Source organism: Phoca vitulina, unplaced genomic scaffold, assembly GCF_004348235.1.
Source record: "Phoca vitulina isolate PV1807 unplaced genomic scaffold, GSC_HSeal_1.0 scaffold9, whole genome shotgun sequence".
Taxonomy (NCBI): domain Eukaryota; kingdom Metazoa; phylum Chordata; class Mammalia; order Carnivora; family Phocidae; genus Phoca; species Phoca vitulina.
Window position 1 is genome coordinate 43371446 of NW_022589712.1, and position 13435 is coordinate 43384880.

The 13435-nt window shown below is 35.9% G+C and overlaps 1 protein-coding gene across 2 annotated transcripts in view; it reads left to right on the forward strand.

Annotated features, from left to right (window-relative positions):
- The window catches only part of CEP85L (centrosomal protein 85 like), a 177733-nt gene that overhangs the window by 16641 nt on the left and 147657 nt on the right, over positions 1 to 13435 (forward strand). For both annotated transcript variants that reach the window (XM_032407990.1, XM_032407992.1), the window contains exon 2: positions 10475 to 10636. In XM_032407990.1, the coding sequence (XP_032263881.1) occupies positions 10475 to 10636 (162 nt within the window). The remainder of the gene's footprint in view (positions 1 to 10474; positions 10637 to 13435) is intronic.

The window sequence follows — 13435 nt, forward strand, 5'->3', positions numbered from 1 at the left end:
AAGAATGAAACTGGATCATTTCTTACACCATACACAAAAATAGACTCAAAATGAATGGAAGACCTAAATGTGAGACAGGAATCCATCAAAATCCTTGAGAACACAGGCAGCAATCTTTGTGACCTCGACTGCAGCAACTTCTTTCTAGAAAGGTCTCCAAAGGCAAGGGAAACAAAGGCAAAAATGAATTATTAGGACTTGATCAAGATAGAAAGCTTTTGCACAAGAAAGGAAACAGTCGACAAAACCAAAAGACAACAGAATGGGAGAAGATATTTGCAAATGTCTTATCAGTTAAAGGGCTATTATCCAGAATCTATAAAGAACTTCTCAAACTCAATGCCCAAGGAATAGATAATCTAATCAAGAAATGGGCAGAAGACATGAGCAGATATTTCTCCAATGAAGACAGAAAAATGGCCCACAGACACATGAAAAAATGCTCACCATCACTCGGCATTAGGGAAATACAAATCAAAACCACAATGAGATACCACCTCACACCAGTCAGAATGGCTAAAATTAACAAGTCAGGAATGACAGATGTTGGCGAGGATGCAGAGAAGGGAGAACCCTCTTACACTGTTGGTGGGAATGCAAGCTGGCGCAGCCACTCTGGAAAACAGTATGGAGGTTCCTCAAAAAGTTGAAAATAGAGCTATCCTATGACCCAGCAACTGCACTACTGGGTATTTACCCCAAAGATACAAATGTAATGATCTGAAGGGGCACCTGCACACCAGTGTTCATGGTAGTAATGCCCACAAGAGCCAGATGGAAAGAGCCTAGAAGTCCATTGACAAATGAGTGGGTAAAGAAAAAGTGGAATACTACTCAGCCATCAAAAAAATGAAATCTCACTATTTGCAACGACGTGGATGGAATTAGAGGGTATTATGCCAAGTTGAAATAATTCAATCATAGATAATTAAATGATCTCACTCATGTGGAATCTAAGACACAAAGGAGAGGTCACAGGGGATGAGAGGAAAAAAATAAAACAAGATAAAAATCAGAAAGGGAGACAAACCATAAGAGACTCTTAATCCTAGGGAACAAACTGAGGGTTGCTGGAGGGGAGGGTGATGGGGGGATGGTTAACTGAGTGATAGATGTTAAGCAGGGCATGTGATGCAATGGGCACTGGGTATTATGTAAGACTGATGAATCACTGACCTCTACCTCTACCTCTCTGAACCCAATAATACATGATATGTTAATTGATTTTGAATTAAAAAAATAGAAAAAAATAAAAATAAATCTCTTCATATTCATTTAATTATCACAACAACCCTATAAGATAGGTACTCTAATTTGTTCTCTTTTTACATATGAAGAAATTGAGCTACAGATTAGATAATTGTCTTACTCCTGGGCTCACTGCTAATAAGAGGTTGGATAGAGCTTGAGTCCAGGCAGCCTAGTTTCACAGTCCATTCTTTACTGCTAAGGTATACTATTAATTCTATAATAAAAGAATAGGGGCACCTGGGTGGCTCAGTTGTTAAGCGTCTGCCTTTGGCTCAGGTCGTGATCCCAGGGTCCTGGGATCGAGCCCCACATCGAGCTCCCTGCTCAGCGGGAACCCTGTTTCTCTCTCTCCGACTCCCCCTGCTTGTGTTCCCTCTCTCACTAAAAAAAATTCTATAATAAAAGAATAAAAAACTAAGACAATTAGATTCACTTAGCCTAGAGATAATCAGTACTGAAATGGATTGGATGATGGCAGTGAGGAACAAATATTGCAGTATTAAGTTTCTTTCATTTTAGCTAGATAATCTCCAGTGTATGTTGAGATTTTCCATGTGTGTGTGTGCGTGCGTGTGTGTGTGCGTGGTTACTAATAATGTGAATGCTTTTCTTATGTTTTAATGTTCTTTTTAATTTTTTGTAACTTTTTCTGTTTTTTGTTCCTATAGGAGATTGTTTTCTCATATTTATTAGGAATTTTGGCCATCAAAATCCCCCCAAACCATTTATAATTATTATTTTTTAGCTGCTTTGGAAAATATTTACTGATCTTAATTTCAAACTGGCTCAAGGGATAGTTAAAAATCTCCTGGATTTTAAAATAAACAGACAACAACAACAACCCCCCCAACCCTGTTTAATCTTTCTTCTAAAAGGAAAAATATTTTTTAGATCTAATTATAAGGCTTCCATAATTTTAATTTTATACCATGAACATTTATTGGGTGTGTAGTGGCAGTGATGACTGGCAATAATGACTACATTTATTGAGACCCCACCTGACTCTTCAGCTCTGTGCTAGAGACTTAAAAAGAAAAAAAGGTTGTCTTTCACTGTTCTTAATTTGGTGAGGGAGAAGAAAGTCATACACAAATGGGTTAATATAATTTAGAAAATGCTGTTACTGGAATTTTGAATGATATATTGAGAGAACACAAGACACTTTTAGAGCAAGTTAATTCTGAACTGAGACTTTTAAAGAAGGTAGAGAAGGAAAATAGCTTGGAGTCCATTAAAGGACCTAGTCTGTTTGGAGGCAGTGATGAGGTATGTGTGGCTAGAGAGTGTTTGTAGGGTAGCTGAAATGGGCAAGGTAGGGGTTGGAGGGATTAGAAGGTGGGCTGTCAATTGGTTAAGAACTTTGCCAAACTTAAGTAGTTTGAGTTTTATTTAATATGCAGGAAGGAACCTATAGATCTATATTAACAAGAGAATGATGTAAATGTATTTGACTGTCAAAAGGTAACTCTGGTAGGAGGGATTGAGGATGGCTTGGGTGGAGTTACTTCAGCGGCAGATTCTTGCAGCACTCCAGCCAAAAGACATGATCGTGATGGGCATGGAGAGGAGAGATCTAATTCAGGTAGTATTTAAACAGTTTTACAAACTAATTACCTGTAACGGTTAAGGAAAAGAGGTTTTTTTGTTGTTGTGTTCCCTGGATTTGTTTTTAACTTAGTCGTACATTGATTTCTACTGATAGTTGAATTGGGGCAGTTGAGGGCCATTGTTCTGGACTTTGTGCAAAAGTACTTTGTACCATTTCAGAGGTGTTGAAATGTGAGATATATGCATCTTCTGGCATACAAGGGTAAATGGCTTTGATATTTTTTGTTTTGTTCTGTTGGTTTTGTGTGTGTGTGTGTGTGTGAAACAGTTGGTTCACAATCCACCGATAACCTGCATTTTGAGAAACATTGCAGTTTGTATTCATGATTTGTATTATATTCAGCTTTTTATGTAAAAGTAAATCTGCTTTGTTTTTATTTTCTTCTGGCTTAGAGTTGTCATTTAAAAAATTCAGTAAGATTAGTTGTTATTCTTCTAAGTGCAGTTATAGATATATAACATTGTGGAAGATGATATTTTGTGCATTTTTGCTTCCAACTACAAAAAAAAAAAGCTTCAGAAAGAAAGTGTAATAGGTTACCTCTTCACTTGATGCTAATCTTCGTGTATTTTCCAGTGTGAGAATTATTAATTTTTAAATAAGTTATCCCTAGGCATTCAGTATTCTATTTAAAAGAATTGAAATTGGTGTTAAAAAATATACTGTTTTCCAAAGAGAAGTTCCATTGGATACTGGTGTCCTGGTATCTTTGCTATTCTTACAGAAGTGCTTCTGTCTTTGTTCTAGAGAAAACTGATTTTACAGTCAGTCATTCAACTGCTTTAATATGATAGGACCTAGGTAAGACTTTATTGTTATAGATCACTGAGACTTATTTTAATTTTTTAAAAGTCCATAGCACATCTCTAGAAATTGAGTAGTTCCCATTTCAGTAACATAGTCGTATAACTATCATGTGAGAATATTTTCCTTATATCTCCTGGTAAGCATATTTCACTTCTAGTTCTTAACTGCTTTGTGATTCTGGATTGACTTGAATAGAGACAAGACATGTCATTTTCAGCATGAATTAATTCAATCTGAATTAAAGATTAGAATGTTATTTTATTCATGACATTTGTTAATTATCTTTAGTGTTTTAGGCATATAATATAAATTGGATCCTTTTTAAAAAAGAAGTACAGTTGACCCTTAAAACAGTGCAGGAATTAGGGGTGCCAATCCCCTGTGCAGTCAAATCCGTATAAATCTTTTGACTGTTCAAAAACTTAACTATTAATAGCCTGCTATTGATTGGGAAGCCTTATGGGTAACATAAACAGTTGATTAACACATATCTTATATGTTACATCTATTTATACTGTATTTTTACAATAAAGTGAGCTAGAGAAAAAACATTAAATCACAAGAGAAAATACAATACTGTACTATATTTGTCGATACCATAAGTTTACATCAACTGTGTATGAGACAAATTGTATCTGTATCAATATTGTCCTAAATGATACAAAACACTGTAGATGTTATACATGTATCTAATGCTAGACACCAAAAATGAAAAGATATTGTGAAAAAGAAATTGATATATATTTATAGGTATAAGGATGCATGCATTGATAATGAAGAAGCAATAATATGATTGCTCAGCAGTAGCCTAGCTTATACATTAATGAATGAATCATTATAACATTTTTATGGCATATAGTATTACACTCATATTCATAATATGTTGTTGGAAACAGTGTTACATTTCTTTAAAAACCACTTATGTGTGATGATAGACTGATACACAGTTTTCGGTTACTAGAGAGAGAGACATACTATGAGGGAATGTAATTCTTTGAAAGCAAAGTTATAAAACTGAGAAAACTAACACATTATTAATTTTACATTTAATATTACTCATTTTATGCCTGTGTGAAGATAGGCTATCCATTCCCATACAGGTTTTGCACAGGATGTTCTACATGTGAATGCTTAGGCAGTTATGACAGTGGCACAAAAACATCTCACACAGTTCTTGCCATAAAATTATTAGGTTTTCATGCAAAGACACATATACAACAGGTAAGTTTATTAACTGTATGGCATGATGATTATTTACTATTCATTAAATGGAAGTGGATAATCATAGAGGTCTGTATCCTGGCTATCTTCATGTTAATAGGCTGAGGAGGAGGAGAGAAAGGAGGGGCTTGGTCTTGCTTTCTTATGAGTGGTAGAGGTGGAGGAGGTGGAGGAAGTGGATGGGGAGGCAGGCACATTTGGTGTAACTTTACGTAAATACATCGTAATTTCTGTCTGACTTCTTTGCTTTTTCATTTCTCAAAAAATGTTTCTATGCAGTACAAGTCATTCCTCTGCCGTTTGCTTTAGTTTTCGTGCTCGCATCATGGAATGGTCCCTGTTGTAAAAGAAGTCAAAGCAGTCTTGAGTAATCAGAACCCTTCTGCCAGATTGTTTAATGTCAATTTGTTTTCTGGCCCTGCTGCTTCTGTGTCTTCTTTTTCATTGTCTGGCATTGGTTCAGAAGCTCTCCTCTCCAGCAAGCCATCTTCTGTTAATTTCTCTGGTGTTTTATCTGTTAGCTCTTGAATTTCTCCAAGATCCGTATCTTGAAAGCCTCAGTTTCCTACCTATTTTGCCATTTCCACAATCTCTTTCATTATTCCTTTGATTGGCTCTGTTGTAAATCCTGTGAAGTCATACACAACATCTTGACAGTTTCCTCCAGCAGGAATTTATTGTTTTTGGGTTGGTGGCTTTCATAGCTTTTTCTGTAACAATGATGGTATCATCAGTGGTGTAATCTTTCCAGACTTTCATGATGTTCTCTCTATTGCGGTTCTGTTCCATAGCGTATATAATCCTTTCCACAGTGAACCATGCAAAATGAATCTTAAAGGTCCTTATGACCTCTTGATCCAGAGGCTGAGTTAGAGACATTGAGTTAGAGACATAGAGACACCGAGAACTCATAAGGTTCTAGATGATCAGGGGCTTTGTCAGATATCAAAAGCACTTTAAAAAGCAGTCCCTTTCTGACAAGGTACTTTCTGACTTCAGGGACAAAGCATCAATGGAACCAGTCTAGATAAAGGGTTCTTGTTCAAGCCTTCTTGTTTTACAACCAAAAGACTGGCTGCTGGTGGTTAGTTACTTTTTCGTTCAAAGCTGGGGGTTAGCAGCTTTACGGATAAGGACAGTCCTGATCATACACCCTACTGCATTTGCACAAAACAACAGTTAGCCCATTCCTTCCTGCATTAAATTTTGGTGCTCTCTCCTCTTCCTTACTAATAAATATCTTTTGTGGCCATTTCTTTCGGAGTAAGGCACTTTTGTCTGCCTTAAATTTAAACCTGTACAGGCAGATAGCTTTTCTCATCAATGATTTTCGTAATGGTGTCTGGGAATTCATCTGCTGCCTCTTGGTGGGCAGAAGCTGTTTCTCCTGTTATCTTGACATTTTTTAAGCCAAACTTCTTTCTAAAATTATCAAACCATCCTGTGCTGGCATTAAATTCTTCAGCTTTATATCCTTCACCTTCTTTTTGCTTTAAGTTGTCATGTACTGTAATGACTTTGGTTTTTCTCAAATCATGCTAATAGGTATGCCATTCTTACACAATCTTGCACCCACATAAAAGCTGTATTTTCAGTACAAGTTAAAAAGATATTTCACGAAAAGTTGAAGTTTTTTGCTCTTGCTGGTGTAGCTGCAGCAACGGCTTCACAAATTTCCTTTTCTTTTTTAACAATGATCTTCATGCTGGATTCATTTATTTAGAAATGGAAGGCAACTACAGGTACAGACATAGTACATATCAAACATTCAGCTTTTTCTTTCTAATGTCCTGATTTTTTTTAGCTTCTTGGGAGCATTTCCAGCATCACTAGTGACAGTGTATGGGTCCCTTGGTGTTGTTGAAGGTTTATGTTATTGCACACAACGCAATGAAAAATATGTAAGAACCACAAGAGCTCACTCAACAAGAGGTGGCTACAAAACTATAACAGTAGTACAGTATGTATGTACTTTAGTTAATTTTATGCGGTTATGATTTATTACTACATCTTTGTGTTTATTACATTTCTCTTGACTTCAAATGGCACCATGTACAGTGTGAAATGTTTGTGTAAGTTTTGATTAATTGTAACTTTTTTCTGTTTTTTTTTTTTTTAACTTTTCCCACTATTTATTTATTTATTGATGTAGTGTTCCATGATTCATTGTTTGCGTATAACACCCGGTGCTCCATTCAATACGTGCCCTCTTTAACACCCATCACCAGGCTAACCCATCCTCCCATCCCCCTCCCCTCTAGAACCCTCAGTTTGTTTCTCAGAGTCCATAGTCTCTCATGGTTCGTCTCCCCCTCTGATTCCCCCCCTTCACTTTTCCCTTCCTACTATCTTCTTTTTTTTTTTTTTAACATATAATGTATTATTTGTTTCAGAGGTACAGGTCTGTGATTCAAAAGTCTTACACAATTCACAGCACTCACCATAGCACATACCCTCCCCAATGTCTATCACCCAGCCACCCCATCCCTCCCACCCCCCACCACTCCAGCAACCCTCAGTTTGTTTCCTGAGATTAAGAATTCCTCGTATCAGTGAGATCATATGATACATGCAGCCATAAAAAAAAAAACCCCGAAATCTTGCCATATGCAACGACATGGATGGAACTAGAGGGTATTATGCTAAGCGAAATAATTGTAACTTTTTATAATAGATTTGTTTATATTTTCTGGTAGTGATAAAATAGGACTAGTATCTACATATATTTTGTGCATTCATGACAGACCTAACTTTTTCTTAATTTTTTTCGTATCCCTAGGCTAGTTGGTTCATTTGCAAGTTTTTTCATATTGTCACAAATCTCCAAAAAATTTCCTGCTGTGTTTACTTAAAAAAAATCTGTGTCTAACGGGAGGCACTCAGTTCAAACCCCTTGTTGTTCAAGAATCAACTACAATGTTAAAAGTCTAAAAACTTTTAATTTCTCTTACTCTTAGTAAGATTGGACATTGTTTCATATCTTTGTCATTTACATGTATTCCTAGCCTATTTATGCTATTTGCTGGATATTCTTTTTTTTTTTTTTTTTTAAGATTTTTATTTATTTTTTGACAGAGAGAGAGAGACAGCGAGAGAGGGAACACAAGCAGGGGGAGTGGGAGAGGGAGAAGCAGGCTTCCCTCGGAGCAGGGAGCCCGATGTGGGGCTCGATCCTAGGACCCCGGCGTCATGACCTGAGCCGAAGGCAGACGCCCAACGACTGAGCCACCCAGGCCCCCCTATTTGCTGGATATTCTTAAAAAATATTTCTCCAAGTAATAGGTTTGCACTTGGGAGAGAAAGTAGTGGGCTGGTTATGGTTACCCTTTTTGATAATGGTTTAGACAGGATGTTGAGTTCATTTACAGGGGTTATTACCTGAGGAGCTGATTGAAGAAAACATTTTGGTATAGATTATGGACAGATCAGAGTTAGAGCAGGCCTGGTTACAGAATACTTTCACTTGGTGCTTTAATATGTGAGTGATTAATCAAATGAATTACGGTTAAGTCCCATTCTGAGAGAAGCCTAGAATCTATAAAGTTTTAAGTTGTTGTTCTGAACATCAAACCTGGTTATGTGTCTCTTTGGTCAATATTTTAAATTTTGAGTTAATTTAAATGTATATGTTTTTTGTTTGTTTTTTTGGGTTTTTTTTTGTTTTTTTAGAGAGAGAGAGAGAGAACTCGTCGGTGGGGGGTAGGCAGAGGGAGAGAAATAATCTTAAGCAGGTTCCGTGCCCAGCGCAGAGCCCGATGTGGGGCTCAGTCTCACAACCCTGAGATCATGACCTGAGCCAAAATCAAGAATCAGATGCTTAACTGACTGAGCCACCTAGGCGCCCCTAAATGTATGTGGTTTTTAAGGCTACTTACTTACCTTATACATCTATAAAACCAAAACAAATTTAATTCATAAATTATATGTAAATAGAAATTTAAACTAATATTAACATGGCATAATGTTTTATTAAAACTAAATCTTTAATATTGGGATTAATATTGGTAGAAAATAGCTTCAGGTCTGGTTTTAATAATCTGTTTATGAATTTTGATTTTTAACATTAAATACAGAGACAGGCTGTTCCTAAAATTGTGGTAAAATGATTCAATCCATTTTATGACATGTTTATTATTTTGAGACCCTTACATTTAAATCTAAAAACTTTATTTTTCTGAAGACTGCTAGAAGGCACTCCTTGTATGGCAGATTCAATGGTGTATCAGCTTATAATTCTGTGAAGATGTCTTGTTTCATATCATGATAAGTGCCCCATATGTTATTTGCTCTTTACTTAGAAGCAACTGCATTTGTGAACATAAAGCACAAATGCGGGCTTTGAAATTATTGATAATAAATCTGTTTTAAGGTAGCTATTCAGATCATCTGTAATATGCTTATTAATTTTTTAAGGATGTCATTGAAGAAAGCCCCAAATTCTTGTGTAGAACTTGTTAACTTCCACGAATAAGTCTTCAAGCTCCAATTTGAGAATCACTCTGTTCATCATTAATAAAGATATGTGCTTCTATAGCTTTTATATAAAATTCAATAGATTTAAAATTGCTTTCTAAGATGACTGTAATATTTTATTAAAGATTTTATTTATTTGAGAGAGAGAGTGTGCGTGCACACACTTCATGGGGGGGGGGGGGAGCGAGAGAGAAAAGCCGACTCCCAGCTGAGCGAGGAGCCCGACATATCCCAGACGCCCAGACTGCCTGAGATCATGACCTGAGCCGAAGTCAGATGCCCAGATGACTGAACCACCCAGGCACCCCTCAGATTACTGTAACTTTTATGAATTAGTTATAAGTGGTTCACAGACTGGCACTGGTCCTTGGATATACTTTGTGTGGCATTGTAATGGACAATAATTTAAGAATGAAGTAAGCAGAAACGTAAAATGATGGGTAAATCAGAAAAAGACAAATAAAAATTAAGTAAAAATGGACAGATAAGTGAAAATAAAGACCAAGAGAACATTAAAAAGTGATGTTAGCTAAAAAATGAAGATTTAATATAACTCAACAGGGAAAATTGAGCAGACAGGAAAATGCTATGGTGTTAATCTTTTATCAAAACATGACTAAATAAATAAAAAATTCAATACAAAATAATTTTCAATGTTAATGATTAGGATACAGTAGAAAACATTTATTTTCCATTAGCATATTCCACTCAAATTGTCATGCAGTATGATTCAATTAGGCTTTCCCTGGGCCCCAATTCTTAACTCATGCCTCTGTGTGGTATCACAGATGTCTCCGTATCAAATATTCTAGAGCAGAATGCTGACATTTCCAGACAGATAGATTTGACATTTTAAATAAGCAGTACATGTTTCAGAGTTCAAAACCTATAAGCAGAAATCAGAGTCCTTTAGCAGAGGAAGCTTGGAAATCAGCATTAAATTTTTAGGTGTGTTAAGTTTATTTGATGAATTTTAGATATCATTGATCTATTTTAATTATTTGGTGCAGAAAATAACTTTTATGTGTATTTTTTCTAAGGTCAAAAAAAGATCTCTTCTGTCTACTCCTAGACATTAGAAATGTGCTAATTTTTGCATATTTTCCTTTGTAGGCCCAGATTATTCTTCATCAGCATGGTTACCTGGTAATGAATCATTGTGGCAGGCCACAACTGTTACATCTAACCATCGAAATAATCATATCAGGAGACATAGTATAACTTCTGACAGTGGTGACACCGGCATTGGGACTTCCTGTTCTGACAGCGTGGAAGGTGAGCTGAAATTCTTAGTGTTTAGACATGAGCCCTCAGAGAATGGTTGCAATCCCATTCAAGGGATATGTTCTATTGTTCCAAAATAAATTATAATGTTTGAATATTTAATAATCTTCAGTGTTATCATATCAAATGAAATTGTTCCTCTGATCATATTAATTTTCCCTCACTCACTTTTTAAACTATTTTTATATAATTATAGATTCATAGGGAATTTTAAGAAATAGTACAGTGATTCTGTGCACCCTTTATTCAATACCTCCCACCCCCACCCATGGTAATATCTCACAAAACTGCAGTGCACTATCACAACCAGGATACTGATACAGAGAAAATACAGAACGTTTCTATCACCACAGTATACACCTCATGTTGCTCAGTCTCCTCCTGCCCTCCCTTAACCTTTGAAACCACTAAATCTGTTCTCCATTTTTATAATTTTGTCATTTCAAGAATGCTGTATAAAAAGAATCATAGAGTATGTAACCCTTTAATATTGGCTTTTTTTCTTTGACAATTCATCCAGGTTGTTGCATATATCGATAGTTCATTTCTCTTATTGCTAAGTAGTATTCAGCAATGGTGGTATTATGTAGACCACATTTTGCTTAAGCATTTTCCCACTAAAAGACATCTGGGTTGTTTCAGTTTTGACGATTTGGAATAAAGCTCCTATAACCATTCATGTCCAGGAACACAGTTGCTGGTTGTATGGCAGTTGTATGTTTAGTTTTTAAAGAAACTGTCACACTGTTTTTCAGAGTGATTATTCCATTTCAGTCAGCAGTGGAAATGGATCATTGTGAGTGATCCAGTTTTTTCTTCATTCTTGTTAACATTGCTGGTTTTTTAATTCTAGCCTTTCTGATGGGAATGTAGTGATACCTCATTGTGCTTTTAATTTTCATTTCCTTAAAGATTAATAATATCGACCATTACTTCACATGTTTATTTTCCATCTGTCTGTTCTCTTCAGTGAAATGTTTCTTCATGTCTTTTGCCTCTGTTTTAATCAGATTATTTCCCCTTTTTTTTTTTTTTTTTTTACTGTTGAGCTCTGAGAGTTCTTTGTATATTTCAGATCCTAATCCTTTGTTCGCTATGTGATTTGCAAATATATTCTTCTATTCTGTAGCTTGTCATTTCATCCTCTAACAGTTGATGAAGTTTAGTTATAATTTTAGTGTATAGTTTTTCCTTATATGGATTGTGGTTTTGGGGTCAAATCTAAGAACCCTGCATAGTCCCAGATCTTGAAGATTTTTCTGTTTTTTTTTCCTTGAAGTTTTATCATTTTTTGTTTTCCATTTAATTCTGTGATCCAGTTTGAGTTAATTTATTATAAAGCAAGTGTGTTTGGGTGTCCCCAAGACCACTCTTCAGCTCAGTGATTTGCTGGAAGGAATTCCAGAACTCAGAAAAGCTGTCATACTAATGGTTATGGTTTGTTACAGCCAAAGGATACAGAGTTAAATCAACAATAGAAAAAGAAGCAAAGGGCAGGGTCTAGGAGACACTAGGCCCAACCATTTGTCCTCTCCCAGTGGAGTTGTGTGGGTGGTGTTTAATTCTCCCAGCAGTGTTTTTGACAGCACATACAAGGATTTTGCTAACCAGGCAAAGTCACCCAAGCCTTGGTCCAGGATTTTTATTGTGGGTTGGTTCTGTTGGCATGGTTGACTCCTTGTGTGGATGACCTTAGTCCCTAGCCCTTGAGAAGTCAAGCTGAGAACACGTTTCAAGACTCCCACCATAAGTCACATTATTAGCATAGACTATATGAAGTGACCCAAGGCCCCCAGGTAAACAAAGATAGTCTTATTAGGCAGGGTATTCCAAGGGTTTAGAGGTTACCTCTTAGGAGCCAAAGATAAGGGCCAAACCTTTCTTGTAATGTGCAGGATATTGAAAACCCCGACATGCTGACTTAATCCTTTTTGCACGGTGTGAGACTAAGATTGGAGTTCATTTTCTTTGCATAAGAAGTATTGAAATTGGGTAGAATAATTATTCCTATTTTATTCTTTTTCAAAACTGTTTTAGCTATTCTCATTCCTTTGCTTTTCTATATAAGTTTTAATAATTTGTCTATATCTGTGAAAAAATCTTGTTAGGAATTTTATATAGGAATTGTGTTATCCATATTATCAGCTTGGGGAGAATTGACATGTTTACTCTCGAGTTTTCTAGTCCATTAACATGGTATAGTTCTCCATTTGTTTAAATTTTGATTTTATTCACCCAGTATTGTACCTGTTTTGTTAGAATTATACCAGAGTATTTAATTATTTCTTTTTTGGGGGAGTGATTGTAAATGGCATTGTATTTCCAGTTTTGGTGTCAATATGTTGTTATTGTATAGAAATACAATCTATTTTTGTATGTTTATCTTGTGACATTGTTGAACTCTTTAGTTCTAGGAGTTTTTTTGGTAGATGTCTTGGGATTTTCGCTATAGACAATCATGTCATCAGTAAATAGGGATGTTTTTCCTTTCTAATCTGTATGCCTTTTATTTCCTTTTCTTCATTTATCATCGCAGTGACCAGACCATCCAGAACAGTATTGAAGATGAGAAGTAGGAGTGGACATCCTTATCTTACAGATAAAGTGCTTAGTCTTCCACTGTTAAGTAGCTGTATGACAGCTGTTAGCTGTAGGTTTTTTATAGATGTCATCAATTTGAGGAAGTTTCCCTCTAGTCCTACTTTGCTAAGAGGTATTTTTTGGTTTTGTTTTTTTTAAAATAATGAATGGGTATTGGATTTTGCAAATGCTTTTTCTGTATCACTTGAT